This window comes from Elephas maximus, chromosome 6, assembly GCF_024166365.1.
Source record: "Elephas maximus indicus isolate mEleMax1 chromosome 6, mEleMax1 primary haplotype, whole genome shotgun sequence".
NCBI classification, from domain to species: Eukaryota; Metazoa; Chordata; class Mammalia; order Proboscidea; family Elephantidae; genus Elephas; species Elephas maximus.
The window spans coordinates 142,908,085-142,930,532 of NC_064824.1; the positions used below are offsets into that span (position 1 = coordinate 142,908,085).

The 22,448-nt window shown below is 57.7% G+C and overlaps 1 protein-coding gene across 4 annotated transcripts in view; it reads left to right on the plus strand.

Annotated features, from left to right (window-relative positions):
• Window positions 1-22,061, plus strand: part of CROCC2 (ciliary rootlet coiled-coil, rootletin family member 2) — a 67,585-nt gene extending 45,524 nt beyond the window's left edge. For 3 of the 4 annotated variants that reach the window (XM_049888646.1, XM_049888648.1, XM_049888647.1), the window contains 11 exons: window positions 3,611-3,778; window positions 4,563-4,920; window positions 5,103-5,281; window positions 5,769-5,889; window positions 6,630-6,763; window positions 16,582-16,731; window positions 17,060-17,200; window positions 19,868-19,999; window positions 20,799-20,978; window positions 21,307-21,374; window positions 21,952-22,061. In XM_049888646.1, coding sequence (XP_049744603.1) covers window positions 3,611-3,778; window positions 4,563-4,920; window positions 5,103-5,281; window positions 5,769-5,889; window positions 6,630-6,763; window positions 16,582-16,731; window positions 17,060-17,200; window positions 19,868-19,999; window positions 20,799-20,978; window positions 21,307-21,374; window positions 21,952-22,036 — 1,716 coding nt within the window. In that variant the 3' untranslated portion in view covers window positions 22,037-22,061. Of the gene's footprint in view, window positions 1-3,610; window positions 3,779-4,562; window positions 4,921-5,102; window positions 5,282-5,768; window positions 5,890-6,324; window positions 6,505-6,629; window positions 6,764-16,581; window positions 16,732-17,059; window positions 17,201-19,867; window positions 20,000-20,798; window positions 20,979-21,306; window positions 21,375-21,951 lie in introns of those variants that run through there. The other variant, XM_049888649.1, reaches the window with a different exon arrangement.
• Window positions 22,062-22,448: the final 387 nt, after the last annotated feature.

Below are 22,448 nucleotides of genomic sequence, written 5' to 3' on the forward strand. Positions count from 1 at the left end.
TAATGGCATCAAGCTCAAGCTAGATGTCCAGGACCTTTTTATTAAATCAGGTCCAGGTGCAGGTAAGGGTCCTGCGTTTGGTCCTTTGCCGTGACTCCTCATGCACAGTCCTCTCGATCTGAAGACCTGTGAACTAAGGAAGCACTGTATTGCCCCTCACACAGCCAGCATATGACAATGCGACAAGCAGAGGACCTGCACAGGAGATGCTCCTGTTCACAGAGTGGAAATGGGAGCATACAGCGATCACTGACCCAAACAGTTCTGAAACCCAGCCTGGTACCAGCTGCCGGTTTCCTGGTTAGGACTCAGCCCTGCTCCCTAGGAGTCATTCTCTGGCTTTGGGCTTCACCCTCCGTCTGAGGCTAGGTTCTCTAGAGAATCAAAACCAGAGAAGCATCTAGAAATACAACCAGAATTCTCCTTGGAAGCATATGTCTCACATACTTTGGACATGTTGTCAGGAGGGTTCAGTCCCTGAAGAAGGACATAGTGCTTGGGAGAGTAGAGGGTCAACGGAAAAGAGGAAGACCCTCAACAAGATGGATGGAGACAGCGGCTGCAACAGCGGACTCAAGCATAGCAATAATTTTGAGGATGGCCCAGGACCAGGCAGGGTTTTGTTCTGTTGTACATGGGATCGTTATGAGTTGTAACTGACTCGACGGCACCTAACAACAACAACAACAAATATATATATATATATATATGTATAAAGAGAGAGATTTATGTTAAGGAAGTGACTCACTCGGTTGTAGAGGCTGAGAAGTCCCAAGTCCATGGGTTGGGCCGGAGGCTTCGCCAGACTCACGTAGCTGCACAGCTGGTGAATCCAAGATCAGCAGGTCAGACAGCAGACCTCTGGCTCACAGGCTGTGGAGGCTGACAGGTCCCAAGACTGGCAGGTAAGCTGCTAGCTCAAGTCTCAAGAACTGGATGGCAGGTGAACAGGTGCCAGCTGCAGGATCCAGAGCAAGCAGGAGCCGGAGAGCTTTGCCAGAAAGTCCACCTATATGGGATGCAGGCCACACCCCCAAGGAAACGTCCTTTCAACAGATTGGCTACTCACAGCAGATCCTGTCATGGAGGTGGTCACATCGTATCAGGTCTTCATCATGGGAGTGATTACATCATTATACGACTGCCGAACTACATCGTAACTGCCAGACCACTGAGAATCACGGCCCAGCCAAGTTGACACACAACCTTGACAATTGCACCCTCTAAGGCCTTCTTTTTCCATAAGTGGCCTGTGATTGCAACTGAGTAAACTTCTCAGCTTGCTTCCTGATTATGGTAGTTCACAGATCCAAAGAATTCCCTTCATTTGGTACTGTCTCTGTTCCCTTCTGTTCAAGCCCGTACAGCTCCGTTAAAATCTCTGTGAGTTTCATGCATATCAACTTAGAATCCATTTCATTAGATGAAAGCCACGCTCACAAATCTCTTCAAGATAAGCCTTTCTCTACCTTGGGCTCCTCATGAGGCTGCTGTAAAGCAAAATCCTTAATATTCTTAGCAGCCATACCATTTAACAGAGAGGGTCTACGAAGTGTGGCCTTAAGATTCTCAGACAGCTTTTTGTTTGTGTGAAAGGTTTGTGAGGCACCACCTTAAATCCTTCTGAGATTTTAACACAGGGACTTACAATGTCACCCTGGATCTGATTTTTATCCTACCTGGAGACTCTGCTGGCTAAAATGACTATTTTAAGTATTTTATATTTCCTCCAAATTCCACTCAAAAACTGAATAGTTTATTTTTCAGTTCACCTCTCTCATTTTGTTACAGACAGCTAGAATAATTCAGAAAGCATCTCCAAAACGCTGCCCAAAAGTCTCCTTGCCTAGATCATACACACATTTTCCATATTATCACAAATGTCAGTTTTGCTAACCTTTCCACCACTCTGTAACAAGGGTCTCCTTTCCTCCAGCTTTCAATTTCCTCCTTGCCTCCCAGCCTTTGTCAACAGTTTCTTTGAGGGCTGCCAGCATTCACTAAAAATCTCCTAGGTTACTTCCAGTTTCCATGTTTTGCCCAGTGCCAAAGCTATTATGACATTTTAGGTTTTTGTTATGGCAATACCCCACTCCCAGTACTAAATTTTTGTTCCAGTTACTACTGCTGTGGAATAAATTATCTCAGAACTTCCAAAACCAAACCAAACCCAGTGCTGTCGAGTCGATTCCAACTCATAACTCTGGTGGCGTAGTGGTTAAGTGCTACAGCTGCTAACCAAAGGGTCAGCAGTTGGAATCCACCAGGCGCTCCTTGGAAACTCTGTGGGGCAGTTCTCCTCTGTTCTATAGGGTCGTTATGAGCCCGAGAACTTAGCAGCTTAATAAAAAGCAGCCATTTTGTTATGCTCATGAATTGCCTGTGTCAGGAATCCAGATAAGGGGATGGGGCTTGACTCTGCGTCACAATGTCTGGGGTCTCAGCTGAGAAGACAAGTAGGGATGTTTAGATTATTGGTGACTGGAAGCATCTTTTCTCTCATGTCTCTCTGGTGGTTGATGCCTGGTATGGGCTGGAAGCTCAGTGGGGCTGAGCCAACTGGAGCATCTACATGTTTCTCTAAATGGTGTGGGCTTCCTCCCAGCATGGCAGCCTCAGGATCGTTGGGCTTCCTCACAGTATGGTGGCTCGGGCCCCCAAATCAAGTGTCCCTTTGAATAAGGCAGACACTGTTTCATCTTTTCTGAGTTTGCTTCAGAAGTCACAGGTCACTTTACATCTCATTCAACTGATCACACGATTCAAGTGGAGGGACATAGACCCCTCTGCTCAATGGGAGGTGTGTCAAAAGAATTTGCAGCCATGTTTTTTAAACTCTTCGATGAGGTGCGTAAGAAAATGTCCACTGTAAGAACAGGTGCCATTGATCGAGAGCTCCCTCTGCACCAGGCCTTTTACATCTGTCGTTCTCATTAAAGGAGCCCAAGTGGCACAGTGGTTAAAGCGCTCAGCTGCTAGCTGAAAGGTTGGTGGTTTAAACCCACCAGCCACTCCAAGGGAGGAAGATGTGGCAGTCTGCTTCCGTAAAGATTACAGCCTTGGGAACCCTGTGGGGCAGATCTGCTCTGCCCTGTAGGGTCACTGTGAGTCAGAATTGACTAGATGGCATTTAATCTGTCCAGCAATCCTGTGAGGAAGGTTCTGTTCCCTCCCCACTTTCCAGAAAAAGAATCTGCGGCACAGGTTACATGGTCGGGCCAGGGTCACACCGCTAGTGAGAGCGGGAACTCAGAGTCTGCACTCCTGAGCACTGCTCCACACTCCCTGGGCAGTCCCCACTCTGCACCCCCCTCGGCTTCGGGCACTGCCCAGGCAGGGCATTGAACTCTCCTCTTTGTCCCAGGAGCACTTGATGTCACTGAGGCTCCCAGCTCCTCACAGTGTCCTGGCCCCAGAGAGAGGGCGCCAGGCACGTGTTTGTGGGGTGACCAAAGGTGGCAGCCCTGGACCCCAGAACTGGTCACAGGGAGGGGACTCAGCATGAGACCCCACGGGTGCAGAGAGGACATGTGAGGGGAGGCAGGGCTCAGGGAGGCTGCCGGGTCCCTGCAAGGGGCGCGGGTCCACTCACCACACGGCCCACACTCAGGTGAAGGCGCTGGAGGCTGAGTCCCAGAGGAAGGGCCAGGAGGTGGGAGAGCTGCAGGCCAGAGCTGCCTGGGACACGCAGCTGCAGGAGCAGGGCCAGCAGGAGGCGCTGGAGCTGCAGAGGAGGGCGGCTGAACTGGAGGTGGCCTACGAGGGGGCCAGGAAGGAGGTGGGTGAGACTGCTGGCCCCTCAGAGGGGCAGCCAGGCCGGACCTGCCCCAGAGAGGGGCCCTGAGGGTGAGGCCTTGGGAGGGTGGGGGCACCTGGGTCCAGGTCAGCCGTCCTCTCGCTCTGTCTCATGAGCACCCCATGGGCCTGTCTACACCCCCGCTGCTCCGGGGGATCCACACGCATCAGGGACTCTGATGGAAGAGCCTGAGGTAAAGCTGCAGCCCCGTTCCCCCTGGGCCCCAGCGCTCAGAGCTAGAAAAGGAGGTGCAGGGCTTTGCCCAGGTGAAGATCAGAGCTCTGAGCCCGGTGGAAGGCAGGGGGATCCAGAGCCCTACGCCCTCCCCTGCACACACCCAGACTCCCCTCTGTGCCCACACACTCCCACAGGCACATGTGTGTCCCCGTGCCCACACCTGCTTACACACATACAGCTGCACTCACAGCCCCCCACCAGCTCCAGAGACTCACTGGTCAGTGCCAGCTGGGCCTTCCTGTCCTGTTTGCTGAAGGGCCGTGGTGCAGGCAGGTGCTTGGGGCCCTAGAGGTGCCTTTCCCCATCTGGGCTCGGGTGTCCCCCATCAATCGTGGGTGGGGGGACAGGTCCAGGGCCCCTGGCTGTGGCCTGCAAGCACGGCCCGCAAGGACTGCGGTAGTGCGAGTGAGGCCGAGGGCCCGGGGCAAGTGGATAGGTTGGGACAGTGACCCCAGGGTTTCCTCTCAGTCTGGCTGGACCCCCCTCACCCAGGTGCCAGCTCCCTTTGAACCTCCGCGTCCCTCCACAGGTCCTGGGGCTGCAGCGGAAGCTGGCGGCAGCGGAAGCCAGTGGCGAGGCCCAGGAGAAGCAGCTCACGGCACAGCTCCGGGACAGCCGGGCAGCTGAGCAGACGCTGCAGGCCGAAGTACGCAGTGTGGCCCGGAAGCTGCGGCTGGCAGACGGCACGGCCGAAGGGCTCCGGGCACGCCTAGACAGTGCCTGCAGTCGGATCCGCGGCCTGGAGCAGGAACTGGCCCAGGCAGAGGGTGCCCGGCGGGACGTGGAGACCCAGCTGGACCGTCTGTGTTCCACCCTGCGCCGTGGCCTGGGGCTCCAGGGGCAGAGCCCCGTGGCCTCCCCTGAGCGGTCTAGCTCCCCCACCAAAGGTCAGTGGCCTCTGTGCCTCTGTCCCAGCTCTGCCACCCACCTGGGCACCCTGACACCTCCTTGGGCCAGTTTCAGGAGCCTGGGCCCCCAACCCCCTGTGGCGGGCACAGCAGAGGGAGGGGGAAGGAGGTGCCTGCGTCCCCGTCCCCATCCACCTCCCTTCAGTCACCAACTCCTGCAGGCTCCGATGGCTCCCAGGCTCAAACCTGGCGGCAGAGCACCAGCCCCCCTGCAGAATCCTGTTCACAGTTACGATGGCCCTCACCTGGCCCCAGGGACGTGGAGGTCCTGGATGTGGTCTGTGTTCGGAATGCGCTGAGGGACTTCGTGCAGAAGCTGTGGGATGCCCAGAGAGAGCGCGTGAGCCCCCCCCCGCTGGCCCCCCCACGCACATCGGAAACAGGAGTGGGCACACGGACTCATTCAGATTGCTGTCCATCTGTCCGTCAGTCCGGGCCTGCTGAGACCTGAGACCTGGCAGGCCCCTCGGTTCACAGTATGGAGGCTGCCCTTTGTGAGACGAGATAAATGCTGCTCAGACGGGGCACCAAAACCCCTGAGCCAGCTCCCCTCCTCGGGATGCGCCCTACTCCAGGCTCACCTCCACATCCCAGCACTTCCCATCTCTCCAGGCCTGGGGGTCAGCTCAGCCGCCTGCCACCACCCAGCCTTCCATGCAGCCACGGCACTGCCCACCTTGCCTCCCCGCATCTTCCCCAAGCTAGACTGAGCTGCCCGGGGCGAAAGCCACCTGATCTTCCACCACACCTGCCCCTGTCCCCCTGCTGGCAGACACCTCGGCCACCCTCCAGGCTGCCCCACTGACCTTGGCCTCTCTTTCCACCAGGACGACGCACGCTGCCAGGCAGTAAGCCTGAGCAGCCAGCTAAGTGAGGCAGAGAGCGCCCGGGCCCGAGCCCAGAGCCGCACTGCGCAGCTGCAGGAAGCGCTGGCCGAGGCTGAGGAAGGTGACCTCCCTGCCCCCCACCCCACCCCAGGGAGTGGCTCTGAGGGGGTCTCCACCCCAGGGCGAGGGCAGGAATGGGCATTCATGCCCCAAGAGTGGGAGGTCCCAGGAGCTGCTGGGGTGGACCACAGGGCCCCACCCAGACAAGCTGCTGCCCCCATCACACCAGGGGAAGGGGTGCTAAATCCAGAGACTTCAAAGGTCCTACCCAGTCCAGCCCCAGACCCTCCACCAGCCTTTCCTGCCCCTCCAGCCACACTGACCAGGCAGCCCCCACCGCAGGGCCTTTGCACTGGCTGCTCTGGGAGTCCTCTCCCTCCCCAGGTGGCCCCTTGGCTTGCTCCTCCACTTGTCCAGGCCTCTGCCCTCAAGGACCCCCCTTCTACCACCATATCACACACCTGTTTTTATCTGCTTACCGCTCCCCTCCCATTAGAGGGTCAGCCTGGAGGGCCCAGCCCACATCTGGCATGGGTTGGTGATGAAGGATGGTTGTGGAAGGAAAGAAGGCAGGACAGAGGGACAACAGGCAGCAGGAGCGAGGAGGAGGGCCTGGAGTCCAGGCAGAGGGAGCTGGGACCCCCAGGCCAGCCCCCAGGAACCCTCGAGCTTTGAGGTGCCGTCACTGAAGCTCACCAAGCCTCAGTTTGCTAACCTGTGAAATGGGAGGAAGGGTTCTGCATGGAAGCCCTGCCGACCCCAGGGCCTCGGCAGCCTCGTGAGCTGCCCGGTTCCCTGCAGGCCAGCGACGGGCGGAGGCCGAGGTGAGCAGTGTGCAGGCGGCTCGGGCTCTGCAGGAGGAAGCTCTCAGCAGACTGGAGATGGAGCACCTGGCAAGCACCCAGGCAGCGGACAAGGAGAGATGCCGCCTCCAGGTGGGTCCCTGTGGGTAGAGGCACGGCTGGAGTGGGCCTCAGAGCTTGCGGGAACACGGCGCCAGTACCTAGAGCTGCCTGTGGCAGAGCTGTCTTCTACAGATAGGGAAGCCGAGGCCCTGGGCAGGGGAGCAACTTATCCCTGGTGGCACAGTAGGGGGAGGGGACAGTGCCGGGGCCAGACCCTGGGCCAGCATCCTCCAGGCCCTTCCCTGACAGCTGTCTGAGGTCTCGTTTCTGCTGCCCTAGGACCTCTGCTGAACTTAGAGCCACTTCTGTGAAGGGCAACGCACAGGAAGAACTGGGGTAGATGGTGTTAGGAGCTGGCTCCGGGCTGCAGAGGAGCCGCGAGGCTGCGGCTTTCAGTGGGGTGGAGAGGGTACGGTCCAGGCTTCAGAGCCAGGCCTCCCCCTGCACTGTTCACAAGGCAGCTCTTGCTGCAGCCCCAGCACAAGTCTCAGTGACCCCTGGGATGTGCTGAGCCCCTCAGTGGGATGGGCCCTCAGGCAGCTGAAGCCGCCCGTACCATGTCCAGGGAGCACCCCACAGAGCTCAGAGGGTGGAGAATGGCAAGCCCTGCGAGGCAACTACCCCCAGGCATCAGGGCATCAGAGCCACCCAACCCTCCCCCCCACCCCCCGCAAAGATGAAGCGAGCAGAGAACAGGAGGAGAAGGCGGCATAAGATCAGGGCACTGGGCAGGGTGGGACACGGCCTCTAGTTCCAGGGGTGCCGGAGCGGCCGGTCTGCTAAGGAGGGGAGATGGCCTTCAGGTCTGCGGAAGTGAGGGGCCAGGCACCGTGCAGAGCCCCAACCTCAGAGGATTCACACTCATGCTCCCGGTCAGCGCAGGGGCCTGTGGGCTCCGGTGGGCTGCAAGGGCCTGCGGGGTGCGGGGTGGCCAGGAGCTGAGCCACCAGAGCGATGAGGGGCAGCTTTGGGGAAAGTACATCCCCGGTCAGTGAGGGCCAGTCTGAGGAAGGAGTCCTGCTGGGAGAAAGGGCAGTTCTGCTTCGGGAAGGTCCCTGGTGCCGCCGCTGTCTGTGCAGACTTGCCGAAGGGTCAGGTGGCTGGCTGGGGATGGCGGCAGGACCTGGAAGATGTGCGGAGATGTGGAGGTCAGAAAAGGGAGGCCTGAGCTGAGTTCCATTTTGAACCAGCAAGTTTGAGGAGCCAAGGGATCTTGGGGCTGGAGCTGAGCCAATGATGCTGGAGGCAGGTCTGAGAGGCCTGGCCAGGGATGGAGGGTAGAGGTCCGAGGAGCGCAGGTGGGGGTAGACTCACCCCCTCCCTGTGGAGGAAGAGGAGTTCAAACAAAGGGCCACTGCCTACCCTTCAGGCCTGCAGCAATAGCTGCCTACTTACCTGCCACAAGGGAAGGAAAGGAGGTTTACCCCGTCCCCATTCGCAAAGGGGCGGGGTGGGGGGGCGGACAGGAGGGAAGGAAAAGTCTGTCACTGCTGTTTTCGAGTCACTAAATTGTTTTAAGGCACCCTGGTGATGCAGTGGTTAAGCGCCGGGATGCTAGATGAAAAGTCGGTTGTTGAAATCCACCCAGCAGCTCTGCAGGAGGAGAGGCCCAGTACTCTGCTCCCATAAAGAGTACAGCCTTGGAAACCCCATGGGGCAGCCTGCTCTGTCCTAAAGGGTCACTACGAGTCCGAATCGACTCGTTGGCACACAAAAACAACAGATTGTTTATATTTGACACTTTAACCCAAGAGTTACTTTAAAAAGTCATTGTGGTCGGCAGAATAATGGCCCCCCAGGATGTCCGTGTTCTAGTCCCCGGAAGCTGTGAATTCTTTAGGGAATTAAGTTTGCAGATGGAATTGGGGCTGCTGGTCAGCTGACCTGGAGATGAGGCCGTCATCCTGGAGCACACGGGTGGGCCCAGCATCATCAAGTGGTCTTTATTAGGGAGACACAGGAGGGCAGGGTCAGAGTGATGCAGAGTCAAAGATGCCACAACGGCCAGTGCTGGCTTGGAGGACTGAGGAGGGGCCACCAGGCAAGGCATGCGGGTGGCCTCTAGAAGGTAAGAAGGCAAGGAGATGGATTCTTCCCCATAGCCTCCAGAAGGAACCAGCCCTGCAGCCCCTTGGTTTGAGCCCTGTGAGGCCATTTCCAACGTCTGCCCTCCAGAACACTGTGATAAATGTGTGCCTTTAAAGCAAGTACGTGGCCTTTGCTGGAGCACAGAGGATAACACTAGAGACGCCTCTCTTGTTTAAGTCAGGCTTTCTATCTCATTGCCACGAGTGTGTGCTCCATGTACTTGCTGCTTTCAGAACCTGTTCTTTTCCTCAAGGTCCGATACATGAATCTCTTTTGAAAACCTTTTCATGTACATTTGAAAATAATATTTTTGTTTGCAGGTGACACATTTTGAAATACACCTATTAAATCAACCTTAAAAAAAAAAAAAAAAAAAACCCTTATTCGAATGCTCCACGTTTGATCTGTCTTCTGAGTTTATCAAAGCTGAGCGTGGTGTGTTGGGTTTTCCCGCTTCAGTTCCTTTTGTCAACATCTCCTTTATTTCTAAGGGTCTTTGATGTATAGATTCTTCTGACTCGCTCTGCGGAATGTAGGGCGTCTTGACTTCTCGGCGGTGTAGAACAGCCCCGCGGTGCTGTTGAATACTGTTTCTGCCTGGAATCCGCCTTCGTCCAGTATGTCAGTGTCTTCTCTGCTGTCTTCCCTGTCCTTGCCTCTGCACTTTTCCTCTTTATGGACTGAGCCATCATTTCACTGGCCTGTCCCTGATTTCAATCCTGTTCTAGGGGAAATCATCCCACTTAAAGGTTTTGCTCAGGGCCCTGGTGGTACAGTGGTTAAGCATTTGGCTGCCAACCAAAAGACTGGCAGTTCGAATCCACCAGCTGCTCCTCGGAAACCCTATGGAGCAGCTCTACTCTGTCCTGTAGGGTCGCCATGAGTCAGAATTGACTGGACGGCAACAGGTTTTGTTTTGGTTTTAAAGGTTTCGCTCTGCTCTACGTAGGGTTGCTGTGAGTCAGGACTGACTCAACTGCGCCTGACAACAATAAAGGCTTTGTGATAATTTACATATTCTGCCTTTGCTTTGATCACTGATGAGATGCCTCCTGCTTCTTAAGCTTCCTCACTAGGGTCCTCTTTCATCACCTTGCTGCTTGTTGCTGTCTGGTCGGCTCCGACTCATGGTGATCTCATGTGTAACAGAAGGACACATTGCCTGGTCCTCCGCCATCTTCATGGCCGTTGGTGTCTGAGTCCATCGTTGTGGCTACCGAGTCAGTCCCTCTCATGGAGGGTCTTAACTACATCTGCAAGATTCCTCTGCCGTGTAACCTCACCTGATTCTTGGGCCGAAGCTCACGGGCAGTCTTAGAACTCAGCCCACCACCCTTGTTTCTAGCAACGTGTTAGACATTTGGGCCGAATGCTTCATGCCCACCCTTGGGTGCCCCGTCACTCCCCTTCACTCAGACACAGATGATGTAGAGCCTGCCTCCCACCTCTTCTGGGAGCAGCCCGTGTGTCTCCCCAGTTCAGTCTTGCTGGTGTCCTATGGCCTCAGATAGGTTTGAGAAACATAAAGATTCTGTGGATTATTTGGATTTTTCTTGTAGACAGTCCTAGGCAGCTTTTTACATCCTAGACAGAAGCCAGGAGCTCCGTTACCTGTGAAATTCAAAAACGTCTCCAAGGCACTGATTTGGTGACATTTCCTTCCATTATTTTTGCCTGTCCATGGTGAACCGTCTCCATTCGCAGAAACAAATCTATCTGCAGTTCACAGAGCGTCTTCCGCTTTAGAAACACTTCTCTCCTCCTCCATCTCCTCCCTTCCTTTCTCCTGGGATTGCCCGTGTCCCAGCACTGGCTCCCCTGGCCCTGGCCTCCCAATCCGCTTCCCTTCATTGCTCTCCCAAGTTCTGGGAGGACTCACGATCTGATGAATTTGGTTACCTGCTGGATCTGACCTGCTTCCCTGCCTCCACGGCCCTCTCTCTTGGGTACTTGTGGTTTTCTCTCATGAGGACACCCCTGCTCCCACTCCATAATCGCAAAGCCATTTTGAATCTCGTTAAGAACATCAATTAGCATCTTCTGAGCTGAACTACTATTGCAGTAACTCTTTCTTTAATCAGAGAGCCCTCAGAGCAAATTCCTGGGCCACTTTCTTCTTTCGAGCCATAGCTGATGGCCGCTTATTCTGTGGTTTTTCCCTTGCATGTCTTTAAAGAAGGGAGTATGGTCTTGTTGGAAAGTGGGCATGGAGAGGACCCATCAGGGACTTCCTGTATTCCTGTCCAGATGTCAGTCCCCAGTGAGAGGCTGACGGACAGGCTCCAAGATCCTGAAGCCGTGGGGGAGAGTGGGGAGGTCAGCAGTGGGGGCAGCATGCCCCCTCCCAGCACATTTCTGTCCCAGGAACAGAGAGGGCAGGGCCTTGTTCTCCAAGTGGGGCCACTGGTCCCTCACCTGCTATGACCCTCATCCCAGAGGCCCTTGTGGGATATAGCTGGCCCTCCCCCTCTGCACCCCTGCCCTTCTGCGTTGGGGTCCCGGGGGGGGTCCCACTTCCAGTCTGGGGAGGCAGTATCTCCACAAGGAGCCGTGGTAATGGGCTCCTTGGAGCTAGGTCTGCATGCCCTCTCCCCCCGGGCTCACAGGAATCCTCACTGACATTGTCTCCAACTTTGAGGAAAGTTTTTCTCAACTTTTGTAAGCTGTCGGCCATTGGATGGGCGTCCGGGAGGGGGGTTTAGACACACATACATTGAAGTCTCCATCTCACCAGATGTCCCAGGCACCTTTGACTAAGAACAAACCAAGCAGGTAAATGGGGGGCCAGGGTGTTTCCTCTGGGCCTGCGGCTCCCTGCTGCCCATGACCCCGGCATGCCCAGGTCAGGTTGCCGTACCCAGCAGGGCAGGCCCAGTGCCTCTCCCAGCTCTGCCAATCCACCAACGTGTTCCAAAGCGAGATCCGGATTTTACATGACTTCTTTCACTTCCATGAACTGCTTTTTCCTTCTTTCACATAAGCCAATGTGTTTGTCAAGAGAAAGTTAATTAAAAACATATTTTTCTAATTAAATGGTAGGCTGTGCTATGCAAACAGTAAGATTCTTGTTTGAAAGCAAATCCCTCGGTTTCCAGGGCGACCCCAGGGACTCAGTAGAACAACAATGCAGAACCCTGCCTGGGCGTCAGCACACACACCAAACCAGCCCCCGGGGGGGCCCACCCGCAGCTGGCCGGCCTCGGAGCCACTGTGACTCGGGCAGGGGGCCTGGCTCCCACCCAGCCTCACCCCCACCCTACCCATGCTCACGTGGAGAGGCCACCGGGTTGTTGTCCTGGGATGGGAGCTAGGCTCACAGCCTCGATGGCTGGGAGGGGCTGATGTGTCCTCAGACTCTGCCAGTGGCCCCTCCCTCCCCGACCCCCAAACATGCCCTGTCCAGCCCCCCAGTGCCAGCCTCTCACACACTTTCCCTCTTCTCTGCCAGAGAACTCTCCTCCAGGGCCCACGCTGAGCGTCAGTCCCCACACCCAGTTCTAGAAGCAAAGTCCCGGGAACCTCTCACCCTCCTGGGCACGGGTCTTCGGGGCTGGCAGGGTGTGCGGTCCACAAAGTCCCATGCCAAGGACTCCCAACCGCAGCTGTAATTGAATTACCAGGGTTTGTCAAAAAGTTTTGCAGCTGTATTACTTTATGGCTTTGTATTTATCGGGCTTTGGTGTTAAGACTACTTTACTTTCAGAAATGAATGGGTGAGCGTCCCATCGTCACCAATAAGCCGGCCAGTCGCAATAGCATGGGAATTACATTTTCTCTCAAGGTTAATTTGAACTCGTCTGAACACTCTCCTCCTCCTGATGTGTTAAAGAAACCAGAAACCAAACGCATTACTGTCAAGTCAGTTCTGACTCACGGAGACCCCTGTGGCAAGGTAAAACTTGGCCGTAAGGTTTACTTGATTGTGATCTTTATGGAAGCATTCGGCCAGGCCTTTCTTCTGCGGTGACAGCGGGTGGGTTCACACAGGTGTTTAGCTTAGCAGTTGAGCACGAACTGTTTGCGCCACCCAGGACCTTTCTGTGTTAAGTAACAGATTTTAATTCCATCACCAAGCACTTTTATATCCCTGATCTGTTTTAGCTTTCCATCTCTTCTGGAGTCAGTTTTTGTCTTTGAGTAGTAAGTCATCTATCTCACGTTTTTCAAAGGTATGCCAAGGATTTGTTCATGGATTTGCATAACGTCACCTTCGTCTTATGTATGTGTAGTTATGGCTGGTCTCTGTCTTTAATGTTGTAGATATTTGTTTTATTTTTCTTAACCTGACTTGCCAACGGTCCATTTATTTTATTGATTTTTCCAAAGAATCAACATTTAACCTTTCTTTAATTTTTGTCTGGTTTATTCATTTTAGCTTTTACCTCTACTACTGCCTTCTTTTCTTACTGTGGTTTTTCTAATTTCTTACACGGAATCATTGGCTCACTGGGTCTGGGAATCGTCACGCAACAGTAAAGTGTTCAATGTTATCACAGTTCCCCAACTACGCTTTGATGCGTGCGTGTCTCATAGGCTTTTGATAGGAATTCTTTTTCTTTTTAGTAATTTTGTCCTAGCTTCAGTTTCTATTTCTTTTTTAATCCAGAGGTTATTAAAAAGAACAACCATGTGTTTGCACCTTGCTTTGCTGCTCTCACCTAGCCTTACTGGAGAGAGGGTGCAGGTGGGGCAGTTAGAATGATTCTCTTCTGGTTGCCTTCTGGATGGATCTTTATGTTCCCGGTTTGTTGGCTGTTTGCTTTCTTGGTTTGGGTTTGTCTGTTTGTTTGTGCTGTGTTTGGGTGGGGGGGAGGAAACTGGACAAACCGGTTGCAGAGTTCATGAGGAAGAATAAATGTTTGTGATTTTCCAACCAAATTTTGAAAAGGACAGTAAAACTTACTATAAAGCTAGTTCAACCCAAGCAGGAGGGGCTGGCACAAGAGTGGACAAAGAGACAAGAGGGACAGCCAGGGTCCAGACGTGGCCCAGACTCCTCCTGTCTGGGCCAGAGGCCCCCACTCTGTAAAGTGAGGGGTTTTGACCCCCTTCATACGGAGGCCCTTCTGGTGCCTGGCCTGAAGGCACCTGTGGGCACAGCCAGCTATGCTGGGACCCCAGGAGGCTCTTGCTAGTCCGTTATCAGCCAGTCAGCTGTGGATGAGAGGAGAGCAGGTGAGGGCCAGTCAGCTGTGGATGAGAGGAGAGCGGGTGAGGCCAGTCAGCCGTGGATGAGAGGAGAGCGGGTGAGGGCTGTGGATGAGAGGAGAGCGGGTGAGGCCAGTCAGCCGTGGATGAGAGGAGAGCGGGTGAGGGCCAGTCAGCCGTGGATGAGAGGAGAGCGGGTGAGGGCTGTGGATGAGAGGAGAGCGGGTGAGGGCTGTGGATGAGAGGAGAGCGGGTGAGGCCAGTCAGCTGTGGATGAGAGGAGAGCGGGTGAGGGCTGTGGATGAGAGGAGAGCGGGTGAGGCCAGAGCCATAAGGGCCTGGGGTTGAGGTGCGTGCCCGGCACGCTTTTCTTCATAGTACAAAGTGCGGACTGTTTAATGAGATCCCTGTGCCCTAGACGGTTGTTGGTAGCTGCTGTTGAGTTGGCTTCTGACTCAGGACAACCCCATGCACAATGGAATGAGACGCTGTCCAGTCTTGCGCCATCCCCGCCATCAGTTGCAGGTCAGACCATTGTGATCCACAGGGTTTTCACTGGATGATTTTCAGAAGTAGATCTCCAGGCCTTTCTTCCTAGTCCGTCTTAGTCTGGAAGCTCCACTGAGACCTGTTCAGCCTCACAGTAACTCGCTATGGTGCTGCACGCGAGGTGCGTTGGCCGAGAACCAGCCCTGGCCTCCCACGTGGAAGGAGAGGGTTCTTCCACGAACTACTACTGCCCCCAACCCTAGGGGGCGCCTGAGATATCTCCCCACCTCCACAAAGGGGAGCTCCACGTGAGAGCCCCGTTCTTAACAGCCACATTTGGGGGTACCTCGTGGTCTCCATGGCACTCCCATAGCCCCACCCATCCTTGGTTTGATCCTGACGAGAGCCCATGAGGTTGCATCATACCCATGCCACAGTTGAGCAAACTGAGCCCAGGCCTGGTCCAGGGACACAGGCTGCAGCCTGACATCTTGTCCCGAGCCTGGGGCGCCTCCCTGCACCGATTCTCCCAGGAGGAGAGCAACTGGAGCCCCTGCAGCCCCAGGAGAGAAGGACGGGGTTTGTGCTTTCCTTTAGCTGCTTCAGCTCTCCAACTCATCCTCATCAGGGAGGCTGTCTCTGTCCGCCCCGTCACACAGCACCAGGAAGGACAGCTGCCTTGCCCCAGAAAGGGGAACCTCCAAGGGGCAGGGTGGGGCGTGAATAAGGGGCACGCCATTCAATTACCACGGTTCGTTTGAATTCCATAAAAGCTGAGTCATTACAAGAGGAGCAGGATGCTTCAGATAATTGGTTTGGGGCCTCTTAAAAATACCATGAAATATTTAAGCCATGTTTGAAGGAAACCTCTCCTTTTTTATGAGAAAATGTGTACAAGCGGAAAGTGGTCATTTTCAAATTTGCAAGGATGGGTGAAACACAGCAATTTTCGGCACCAGCATTGCCCTTTTTTAAAGTAATAAAGCAGGAGACAAAAGCAGTGCTTGCAGGGTCCCCCCACCCTGCCCCCACCTGACAGCAGAGGACAGACATGAGGCCTGGTTCCCCTCCCAGCCTCCAAGCCCCAGCAGTAAGGGTTCCAGCACTTGGTGAAAACAGAGTACGAGCGGTGCCCAGGAAGGCCCCAGTCATTGTTAGCACCACATGTTTGCTGATGGAGTGGAGTGAGAGTTGGAGGACCCCTGGCATGCCTCGGCCCCAGACTAGGACACCTGCAACCTTGCTCCTCTGTGGCTCTGTCCCTGGTCCCTCCCTCCCTCAACAAGCACCTCCCCTGGCCCCACACTAGACCTCTCCCTCCCTCCTGAGAACCCCCTTCTCCACCTCTTCCACCTCTCTGCTGGACCCTGGGTTCCTTCTCTTCTGCTCCCCTCTCCTGCAGCCCACCCTCCCTGCCCGGTGGTGCCCTGGCACAGCTGTGGCTGAGGCCCCTGTGGCAGCAACTCATGGGTGGCCCCTCAAGACTGAACTATGAGCCTCCACCCCACATGTGCTCCAGTGTCTTCCCACCACAGGAAATGGGGCCTGGGAGGAACCCAGCTGTCCAGGCTAGGTACCCTGGGATCCTGAGGACAGCCCCTCCTCCCCCACACCCTGGCCCTCCAGTCTGCCTCCAACTTTCATGCCAAATCCTCCTCTTCTTGCCCGGATGAGCCCAAACCACTATCCACTCTTGTGTGGACATCTCTCCCCCACCCCCCTCCCAGTCCTCCACTCCAGCCACTTGAAGCCCCAGTGGGTGTGATCAGTGATTTTTTCGGGCCGCAGGCAGCCAGAAGGAACTGCCATTTCTCCCACGAACACTCATTGTCCTCAAGTCGATCTGGAAGTGGATTGCCAGGCCTTTCTTCCAAGGTGCCTCTGGGCGGAGTTGAACTTCCAGCCTTTTGGTTAGCTAGCTGCCCAGCACTTAACCGTTTGCAGCACCAGGAGCTGCCCGTGGCTGCATTACAAATGGCCTAATCAGCACACACGCTTGACCCTGCTTCTCGCCTGTGTCCACCCCAGTGACACAGACCTGCAGGGCAGGGCAGGACGGATAGATGCCCTGTACGCCCCTTCCCTCGTGTTTCCAGGAGGTGTCCCGTGTCTCTCTCCCCCAGGAGCAGCTGGACGCACTGCACCAGGCGCTGGATGAGAGCAGGAGGCATAGCCAGGGCCTGGCCGCCACCGGGAGGCTGCTGGAGGGGCAGCTGGCAGGCCTGGAGCGCAGGTGCCAGGAGGCGGAGGGCACCCTGGAGCCCCTGCGGCAGGTGAGGTGCCCCAAGAGGACTGGTGTGCCGTCACCAGGGGGCGGTGAACAGTGTGGGAACAGGTCCTCAGCGGGAAGGAAGGCCTGGGAGAAAGATGCCGGTGTTCCCCAGGTTGACAGATCAGGAAACTGAGGCTCGCAGGAGTGGGGCGGAGAGGGTAGGAAGTCAGAGGCCCCAGGGCTCTCGCCAGGATTTCCTGTCCTCCGCGCCCACCCCCCAGTATGCATCCCACGACAGAGCGGTCAACTGTGCGCACCAGAGGCCCGGGGCGCCCCTCCCCACCCCCACACGCCGTGCCCCTGCCCACGCGCGGCCTCTCGCGGCCCAGGTGCTGCGGCGGCGTCAGCGTGGCGAGCAGGCGGCGGCGGCTGCGGAGAAGCGCGTCCTGCGGGAGCAGACGGCCGCCCTGCGCACCGAGCGGGCGCGTCTACAGGGACAGCTGGCGGCGCTGCGCGCGCGCTTGGCACAGGTACCGTCCGCGGGCCCGGGGGTGGGGCGAACGAGGAATCCCGGACGGGGGAGTCAACGAAGGGGGCGGCCACTCGAGCGGATACCAGCGAGGGTGGGCGTGGGAAAGTCCAGGGTAGGCGGAGGGGGGTCCCGGTGAGGAGAGGTCCCAGAGGAGATCCCAGCGGGGGCGGGATCCGGTAAGAGGGCCCTGGAAGAGGATCCCAGTGGGGGGAAGGGGCGTCCCAGGGAGGGGTGGGCGCCGGCGAGAGGACGGGGCTGGGGGCTGGGGGGGGCGGTTCCTGGAGGTGGGGGGAGGCTTCTCTGTGTCCACATCTGCCATTGGGGGCAGGGCCTGTTCCAAGCACCAAGCTCTTGGTCTCTGGGAGCAGAGGACCCTACAGACCACAGAGCCCTTTGGGTAGTGTTACCTGACCCCCCATTGTGGGAGGCAGGCAGGGCCCTGGCTCATCTCCAGCAGCTCAGAGCCCCAGTCAGCCCTGTGAACCACCCACCTCCCGAGCCCAGATGCCCAGGTTGAAACGGCCCCTACCTCCAAGAGCGGAACCTGGCAACAGGTAGTGTGGGTCCCAGCCAGGATAGATGTTCAACCACTTGCCCTTCCTGGACTTCCTCCTAGGACGCTCGCAGGGACAAGTGACCCAGACCTTGGGGTGGGTTGGGTGGACAAGGCCAGCCCCCTACAACACAGAGACTGGAAAGCGCATGGCATGGAGGGGCCACCCCAGCAGACCTCCCAACACAGGTTGGGGTGCAAGGCAGTGTCACCACCCCAGGGGGTCAAACAGATGCTGAGAACACATCACAGGGCCAGGGGCAGGATACAGCTGACGCCCAAAGTGCAGAGAACGAGAGATGGGCAAAGAGGCTGAGGCCAGGCTGTCCGGCGGGTCCCCGGGCCAATGACTACAGCAGACCGATGTCCTGCGCCCCCATGTATGAAACAGACCAAAGGGGAACTGTCTGGGATGAAATGGGTGTGGCGTCCAGAGCATCTTCCTGGAACCCAGGTTCACTGGCAGGGAAACTGAGGCCCAGGGGAAGGGAATGGAGCCTCTAGAAAGCATCTGCCCAGGCTGTGTGTCGCCAGGCAAGCACAAACGCCGCCATAGGGAGGGCCCTGGCCACCAGGCATTCACTGTCCAGTGGCTTTTCAGGAGAGGAGTAGCGGCCAGTGGGGCCACATCTCTCTGGGGACAGGATTGGGGGCAGGGTAGAGGCAGGGAGGCCCCCTGATCAGGGCAGTAGCTGGAAACCACTAGCCAGCTTGTGAGATTGACACAGCGGCTGCAACAACCGACTGAGGCATAGCAAGGATTGTGAGGAAGGCCAATGAGACCTGTTCTACATCGGGTCGCTGTGAGTCAGCACCAACCCCAGGGCACCTAACAGTGGCAACAACAACAGGCCACCTGCCCTCCCCACAGAGGTGCAGTCCCAGGGACCAGGCTTTTCCCTGAAGCATGGCCCGGCACTGAGTGGCTGAGCTGGGGGCGGCGGCCTCCCCGTGGGCGTGCCTTTGGGGGTGCGACGGCAGTGCCATCGACAGCAGAGTGGCTGTGGGCACAGTGCCTGCTGTGGGTCCCTGGAGGGGGAGGGGAGGGTCAGCTAATGAGTTCCAGGAGGTCAGCTGTGACGGCCCGAGAGCCCATAAACCCTTTATTGGTGTCTCAGGAGGGGACCCATGTGGCCTGTGTTTATTTTGGATCCCGCTTTCTTCACGGCTTTTTAGCCTGCACGTCCAGGCGGGTAACTGGAGTTTTAAAGGAACAGGACTTCCTTTCCCAGGGCAGGGGGTGCTTTGTTTCTCCGTCCTAAAGAAGAAGAAGGAATTCTGGTTTTTGTAACACCCCAGCCCTGACCCCACCATGTGATCCACAGCGATGTGTCTCAGGGGCACCTGTGAGGCCGGGCCCACTCCACAGCTTGGGCCCAGAAGGCAAAGATGGAGGGGCTGACCTGGGACTCCAGCTCAGCCACCCAGGCCACCACGCCCCACCCCAGGCTGCACCGTATCCAGCATGCTGCCCGAGACCTAGTCTGGCCCGGAGTAATGGAGGAGACCAGTGTGGAGAGCAGGGCCTGAGTTCTGATCTTGCCCCAGCCACCTGGGGGTGCAAAGCAGATGGGGGAGCAGGTGGCGTGGGGCCCCAGACTACAAAGAACCCCTAGAGGCCTGGCCTGGGATCCAGGTCCCTGGAACTGGGCCTTCTGGGCCAACAGGTGGCGCTCCTGTCCCCAAATCTGGGCTCCGAAAGGCTCTGCTCTCAGAGGGACTGGGTTCTGGTCCCACTCCTCCCTCTGAAAAAGGACTGTCCAAAAGGGGACAACACGGCCATCACATCTCCTGGGTCACTTCCCTGATGTTTGAGCCCAGCCTGCCCTCCTGCCCTGGGCCCGGCCTGGTGAGGGGGTGGTAAAGAGGCAGCTCTGATCAGGTGACTTGCAGCCACTGAGGAGATCAGACACACTGTCTGTGAGGCCCCGACAGGCAGGTGATGGCCTCCTTGCGCTGCCAGCTCTCAGGGGATCTGGAGCCCTGTCTAGGTACCATGGCTTCATCCAAGGCCTGGCACCCCACATGCTCCTGGAGGGAAGGCGGCCTGATCCCTACCCCTGCCAGGAGGCCGGCACATCCTACCCCAAGGCCCACCCCCACTCTCTGCAGACGGAGCGTGAGACGATGAGGAGGGAGGGGGCCACAGCAAGGCTGGAGGCCAAGAAGGAGCAGCTGGACCAGTCGCTGAGTGCCCTGCACCAGGAGGTGAACGGGGCCCTGCGGCAGAACCAGCAGCTGCAGGTCAGCAGCAGCAGGGCTCTGCACACCCTGCCTTGGGGGCAGCGGGCAGGGAGGGGCTCCAGGTGGGTGTGAGTCCCCGAGGTGGTGCAAGTATCTGTGTCGTGTGCATGCACACACGTGTGCACACACACGGAGAGGGTGGGCTGGACCCTGGCTTTTGCAGAGACACGGCCCAGGCCTGGGCAGGTTCTGCCAGGCCATGTCTCCATCCTGGGCAGAATTGGACCAGAACCCCGGTGCCCCGGGGCCCCCTGGGGTTCTCTCCAGGGCCTACTTGTTAGTAGGATTCTGGGATCCCCGTGAGGAATGGTGGGGCACTCAAGGGGAGCAATACTGGAAGCCAGGGTGGGGACTCCCCTCTGTGTGGAGCAGGGGGTCCTTAGAGGCACCAGTCTGCTTTCTGATGGTTGTCAGACTCTGGCCACTGATTTTGTCCCTTTCCCCAATTGAGAAGCCAGCAAGGGAGAGTGGACAAGATTCAGCAGAAGGTAGCCTCAGGTCCCCACTCTCGCCAACCGGACATGAGGGCCGTGAAGGCAGGGGTAGCCAGCCCAGAGGCTGGGCTTCAGGCAGCCAAAACCCAGAGCACAACGCTTGAGCCCAAGGCAGAGTGCCGAGCACACGTTCAGCCCTTGTCTGAGTGCTGGCTCTGGGGCTGGGGCATGTCCCCCGCCATGGCCCTGCCCTCTAGAGTGGCATCGGGCCAACCCCAAAAGGCAGGCACCGTGGGCACCCCCTGGGTTCTGTGCAGTGCTCCACTGGGGGGTGGAGGCGATGAGGTGACTAGATTCTCTTCCAGGCCCAGATGGCAGAGCTGGAGCAGGCCCACACCCAGCGGCTCCAGGAGCTGGCAGCCCAGCACCAGCAGGACCTGGCCGCAGAGGCCGAGCAGCTTCATGGGGCCCAGCTGCAGGCAGCACAGGCCCTGGAGTTCCGAGAGCGGACCCACCAGCAGCGGGTGAAGGTGCTGGAGCAGCAGGTAGGGCTGGAAGCCTGGATGGGTGCGGAGGGAGGGGCCCTGCGGGGGTTAACTGCCCTGCCTCCACTTGAACTCATCCCGCAATGGGGAGTTCATCACCCTGCCCAGCGGGGTCCAGACCACCTCAGTGGGCGACTCTGGCTGTACTGCAGTCCCCTTGTGGAATAGAGCCCGGGGGACCTGCGTGCCCCGTCCGCTGGTAGTAAGTCTATCTGTCAGCCCGATGTTTCTTTCTCCTTGGAGTCCCGTCATTGAGCACTCCATGTGCCGGGGGGGGGTCCTGGCCCCAGGGCATCCCCACCCATCTGAGTGCCCACCCTGTCTGCAGGTGGCCAGCCTGAGGGAGCAGCTAGACCAGGAAGAGCAGCGGCGGCGACAGTCCCCCCAGGCCGGGAAGTGAGCGTGCTCCCATCCCGGGCACCTGACCACCTGCAGCCCTACAGGCATGGGGGTGGGGGGGTGGGCAGCAGGCTCTGGATGAGGAACTAGGGGCCCAGAGCCGCTGGGGACTTGAGCCCCCCAGGAGGAAACCCAGCCGGGAACCACCCTTGGGAAAGCTGGCATGGTGAACCCTGGTTGGAGGGGCCGGCCCTGCTCCAGTAGGGGAGGCACGTTGTCAGTGGGGAACCCGGGACGGAGGTAGCCCCAGCACCCAGCACCTACTCCTGGGGTGCAGCAGCAGGGGTCCCTTGTGACGCCTGACTGTAGACCTGGTCTTGAGGAATCCCCCTCCCTGCCCGGCCCTCGGGACCTTTGCTTCCGGCCGGCACAGGACCAAGCACGCTGGTTCCAGTGCCTCCGCCCGCTGGGCCTGGCCTGGCGCTCAGTTTCCGCCGTGGACGTGCTGATCGGGCCAGGCCCAGCCGGCGGCTGCCTGGGCCCCGGCTGCATTCCACGCCCTCGCTCTGTAAACACGGGGAAACACGTGGAAAACATTTCCACCACCCGGAGCCAAAAACAGAATGTCCTGCAGGGCCTGCCACCCGCTCCAGGAACCGAGGCCGTCACGCTGGCAGGTGGCTGGAAGTGACTCATGCCACGGGAGGCATGGAGTGTGAGGTTGTGGAGTGGGAGGTTGCTGCAGGCCCCGCCCCGCCCTCCCAGCCCGCAGACCCTGGGAACATTCCTCCCTCAGGCCCTGCTGCTGTGTGACCCAGGCGCCATCTTGCCTGCACGCACCTTGCCTGTGAGCACTTTGGCATCTCCCCCGTTCACAGGGGCCGCTGAGTTGTTTTTCTCTCCAAATGGCTGCTGCCGTTTTGAAGGTGGTGTGTTTGGGACATTTGTGGGGCGTTGGCCACCCCGTGAATTCTGGGGCATGCACAGCCCTGGCTGCCCCTCAAGCTGTGTCCTCACTCCAGGGCCCAGAAGCACACACGGCACCTGACCCGCTACACCCTCCAGTACCGGGGTGGGGTGGGGTGGGAGGCTGAGAGCTCATGGATCCTACCCCATCACCATCCCCGTAAG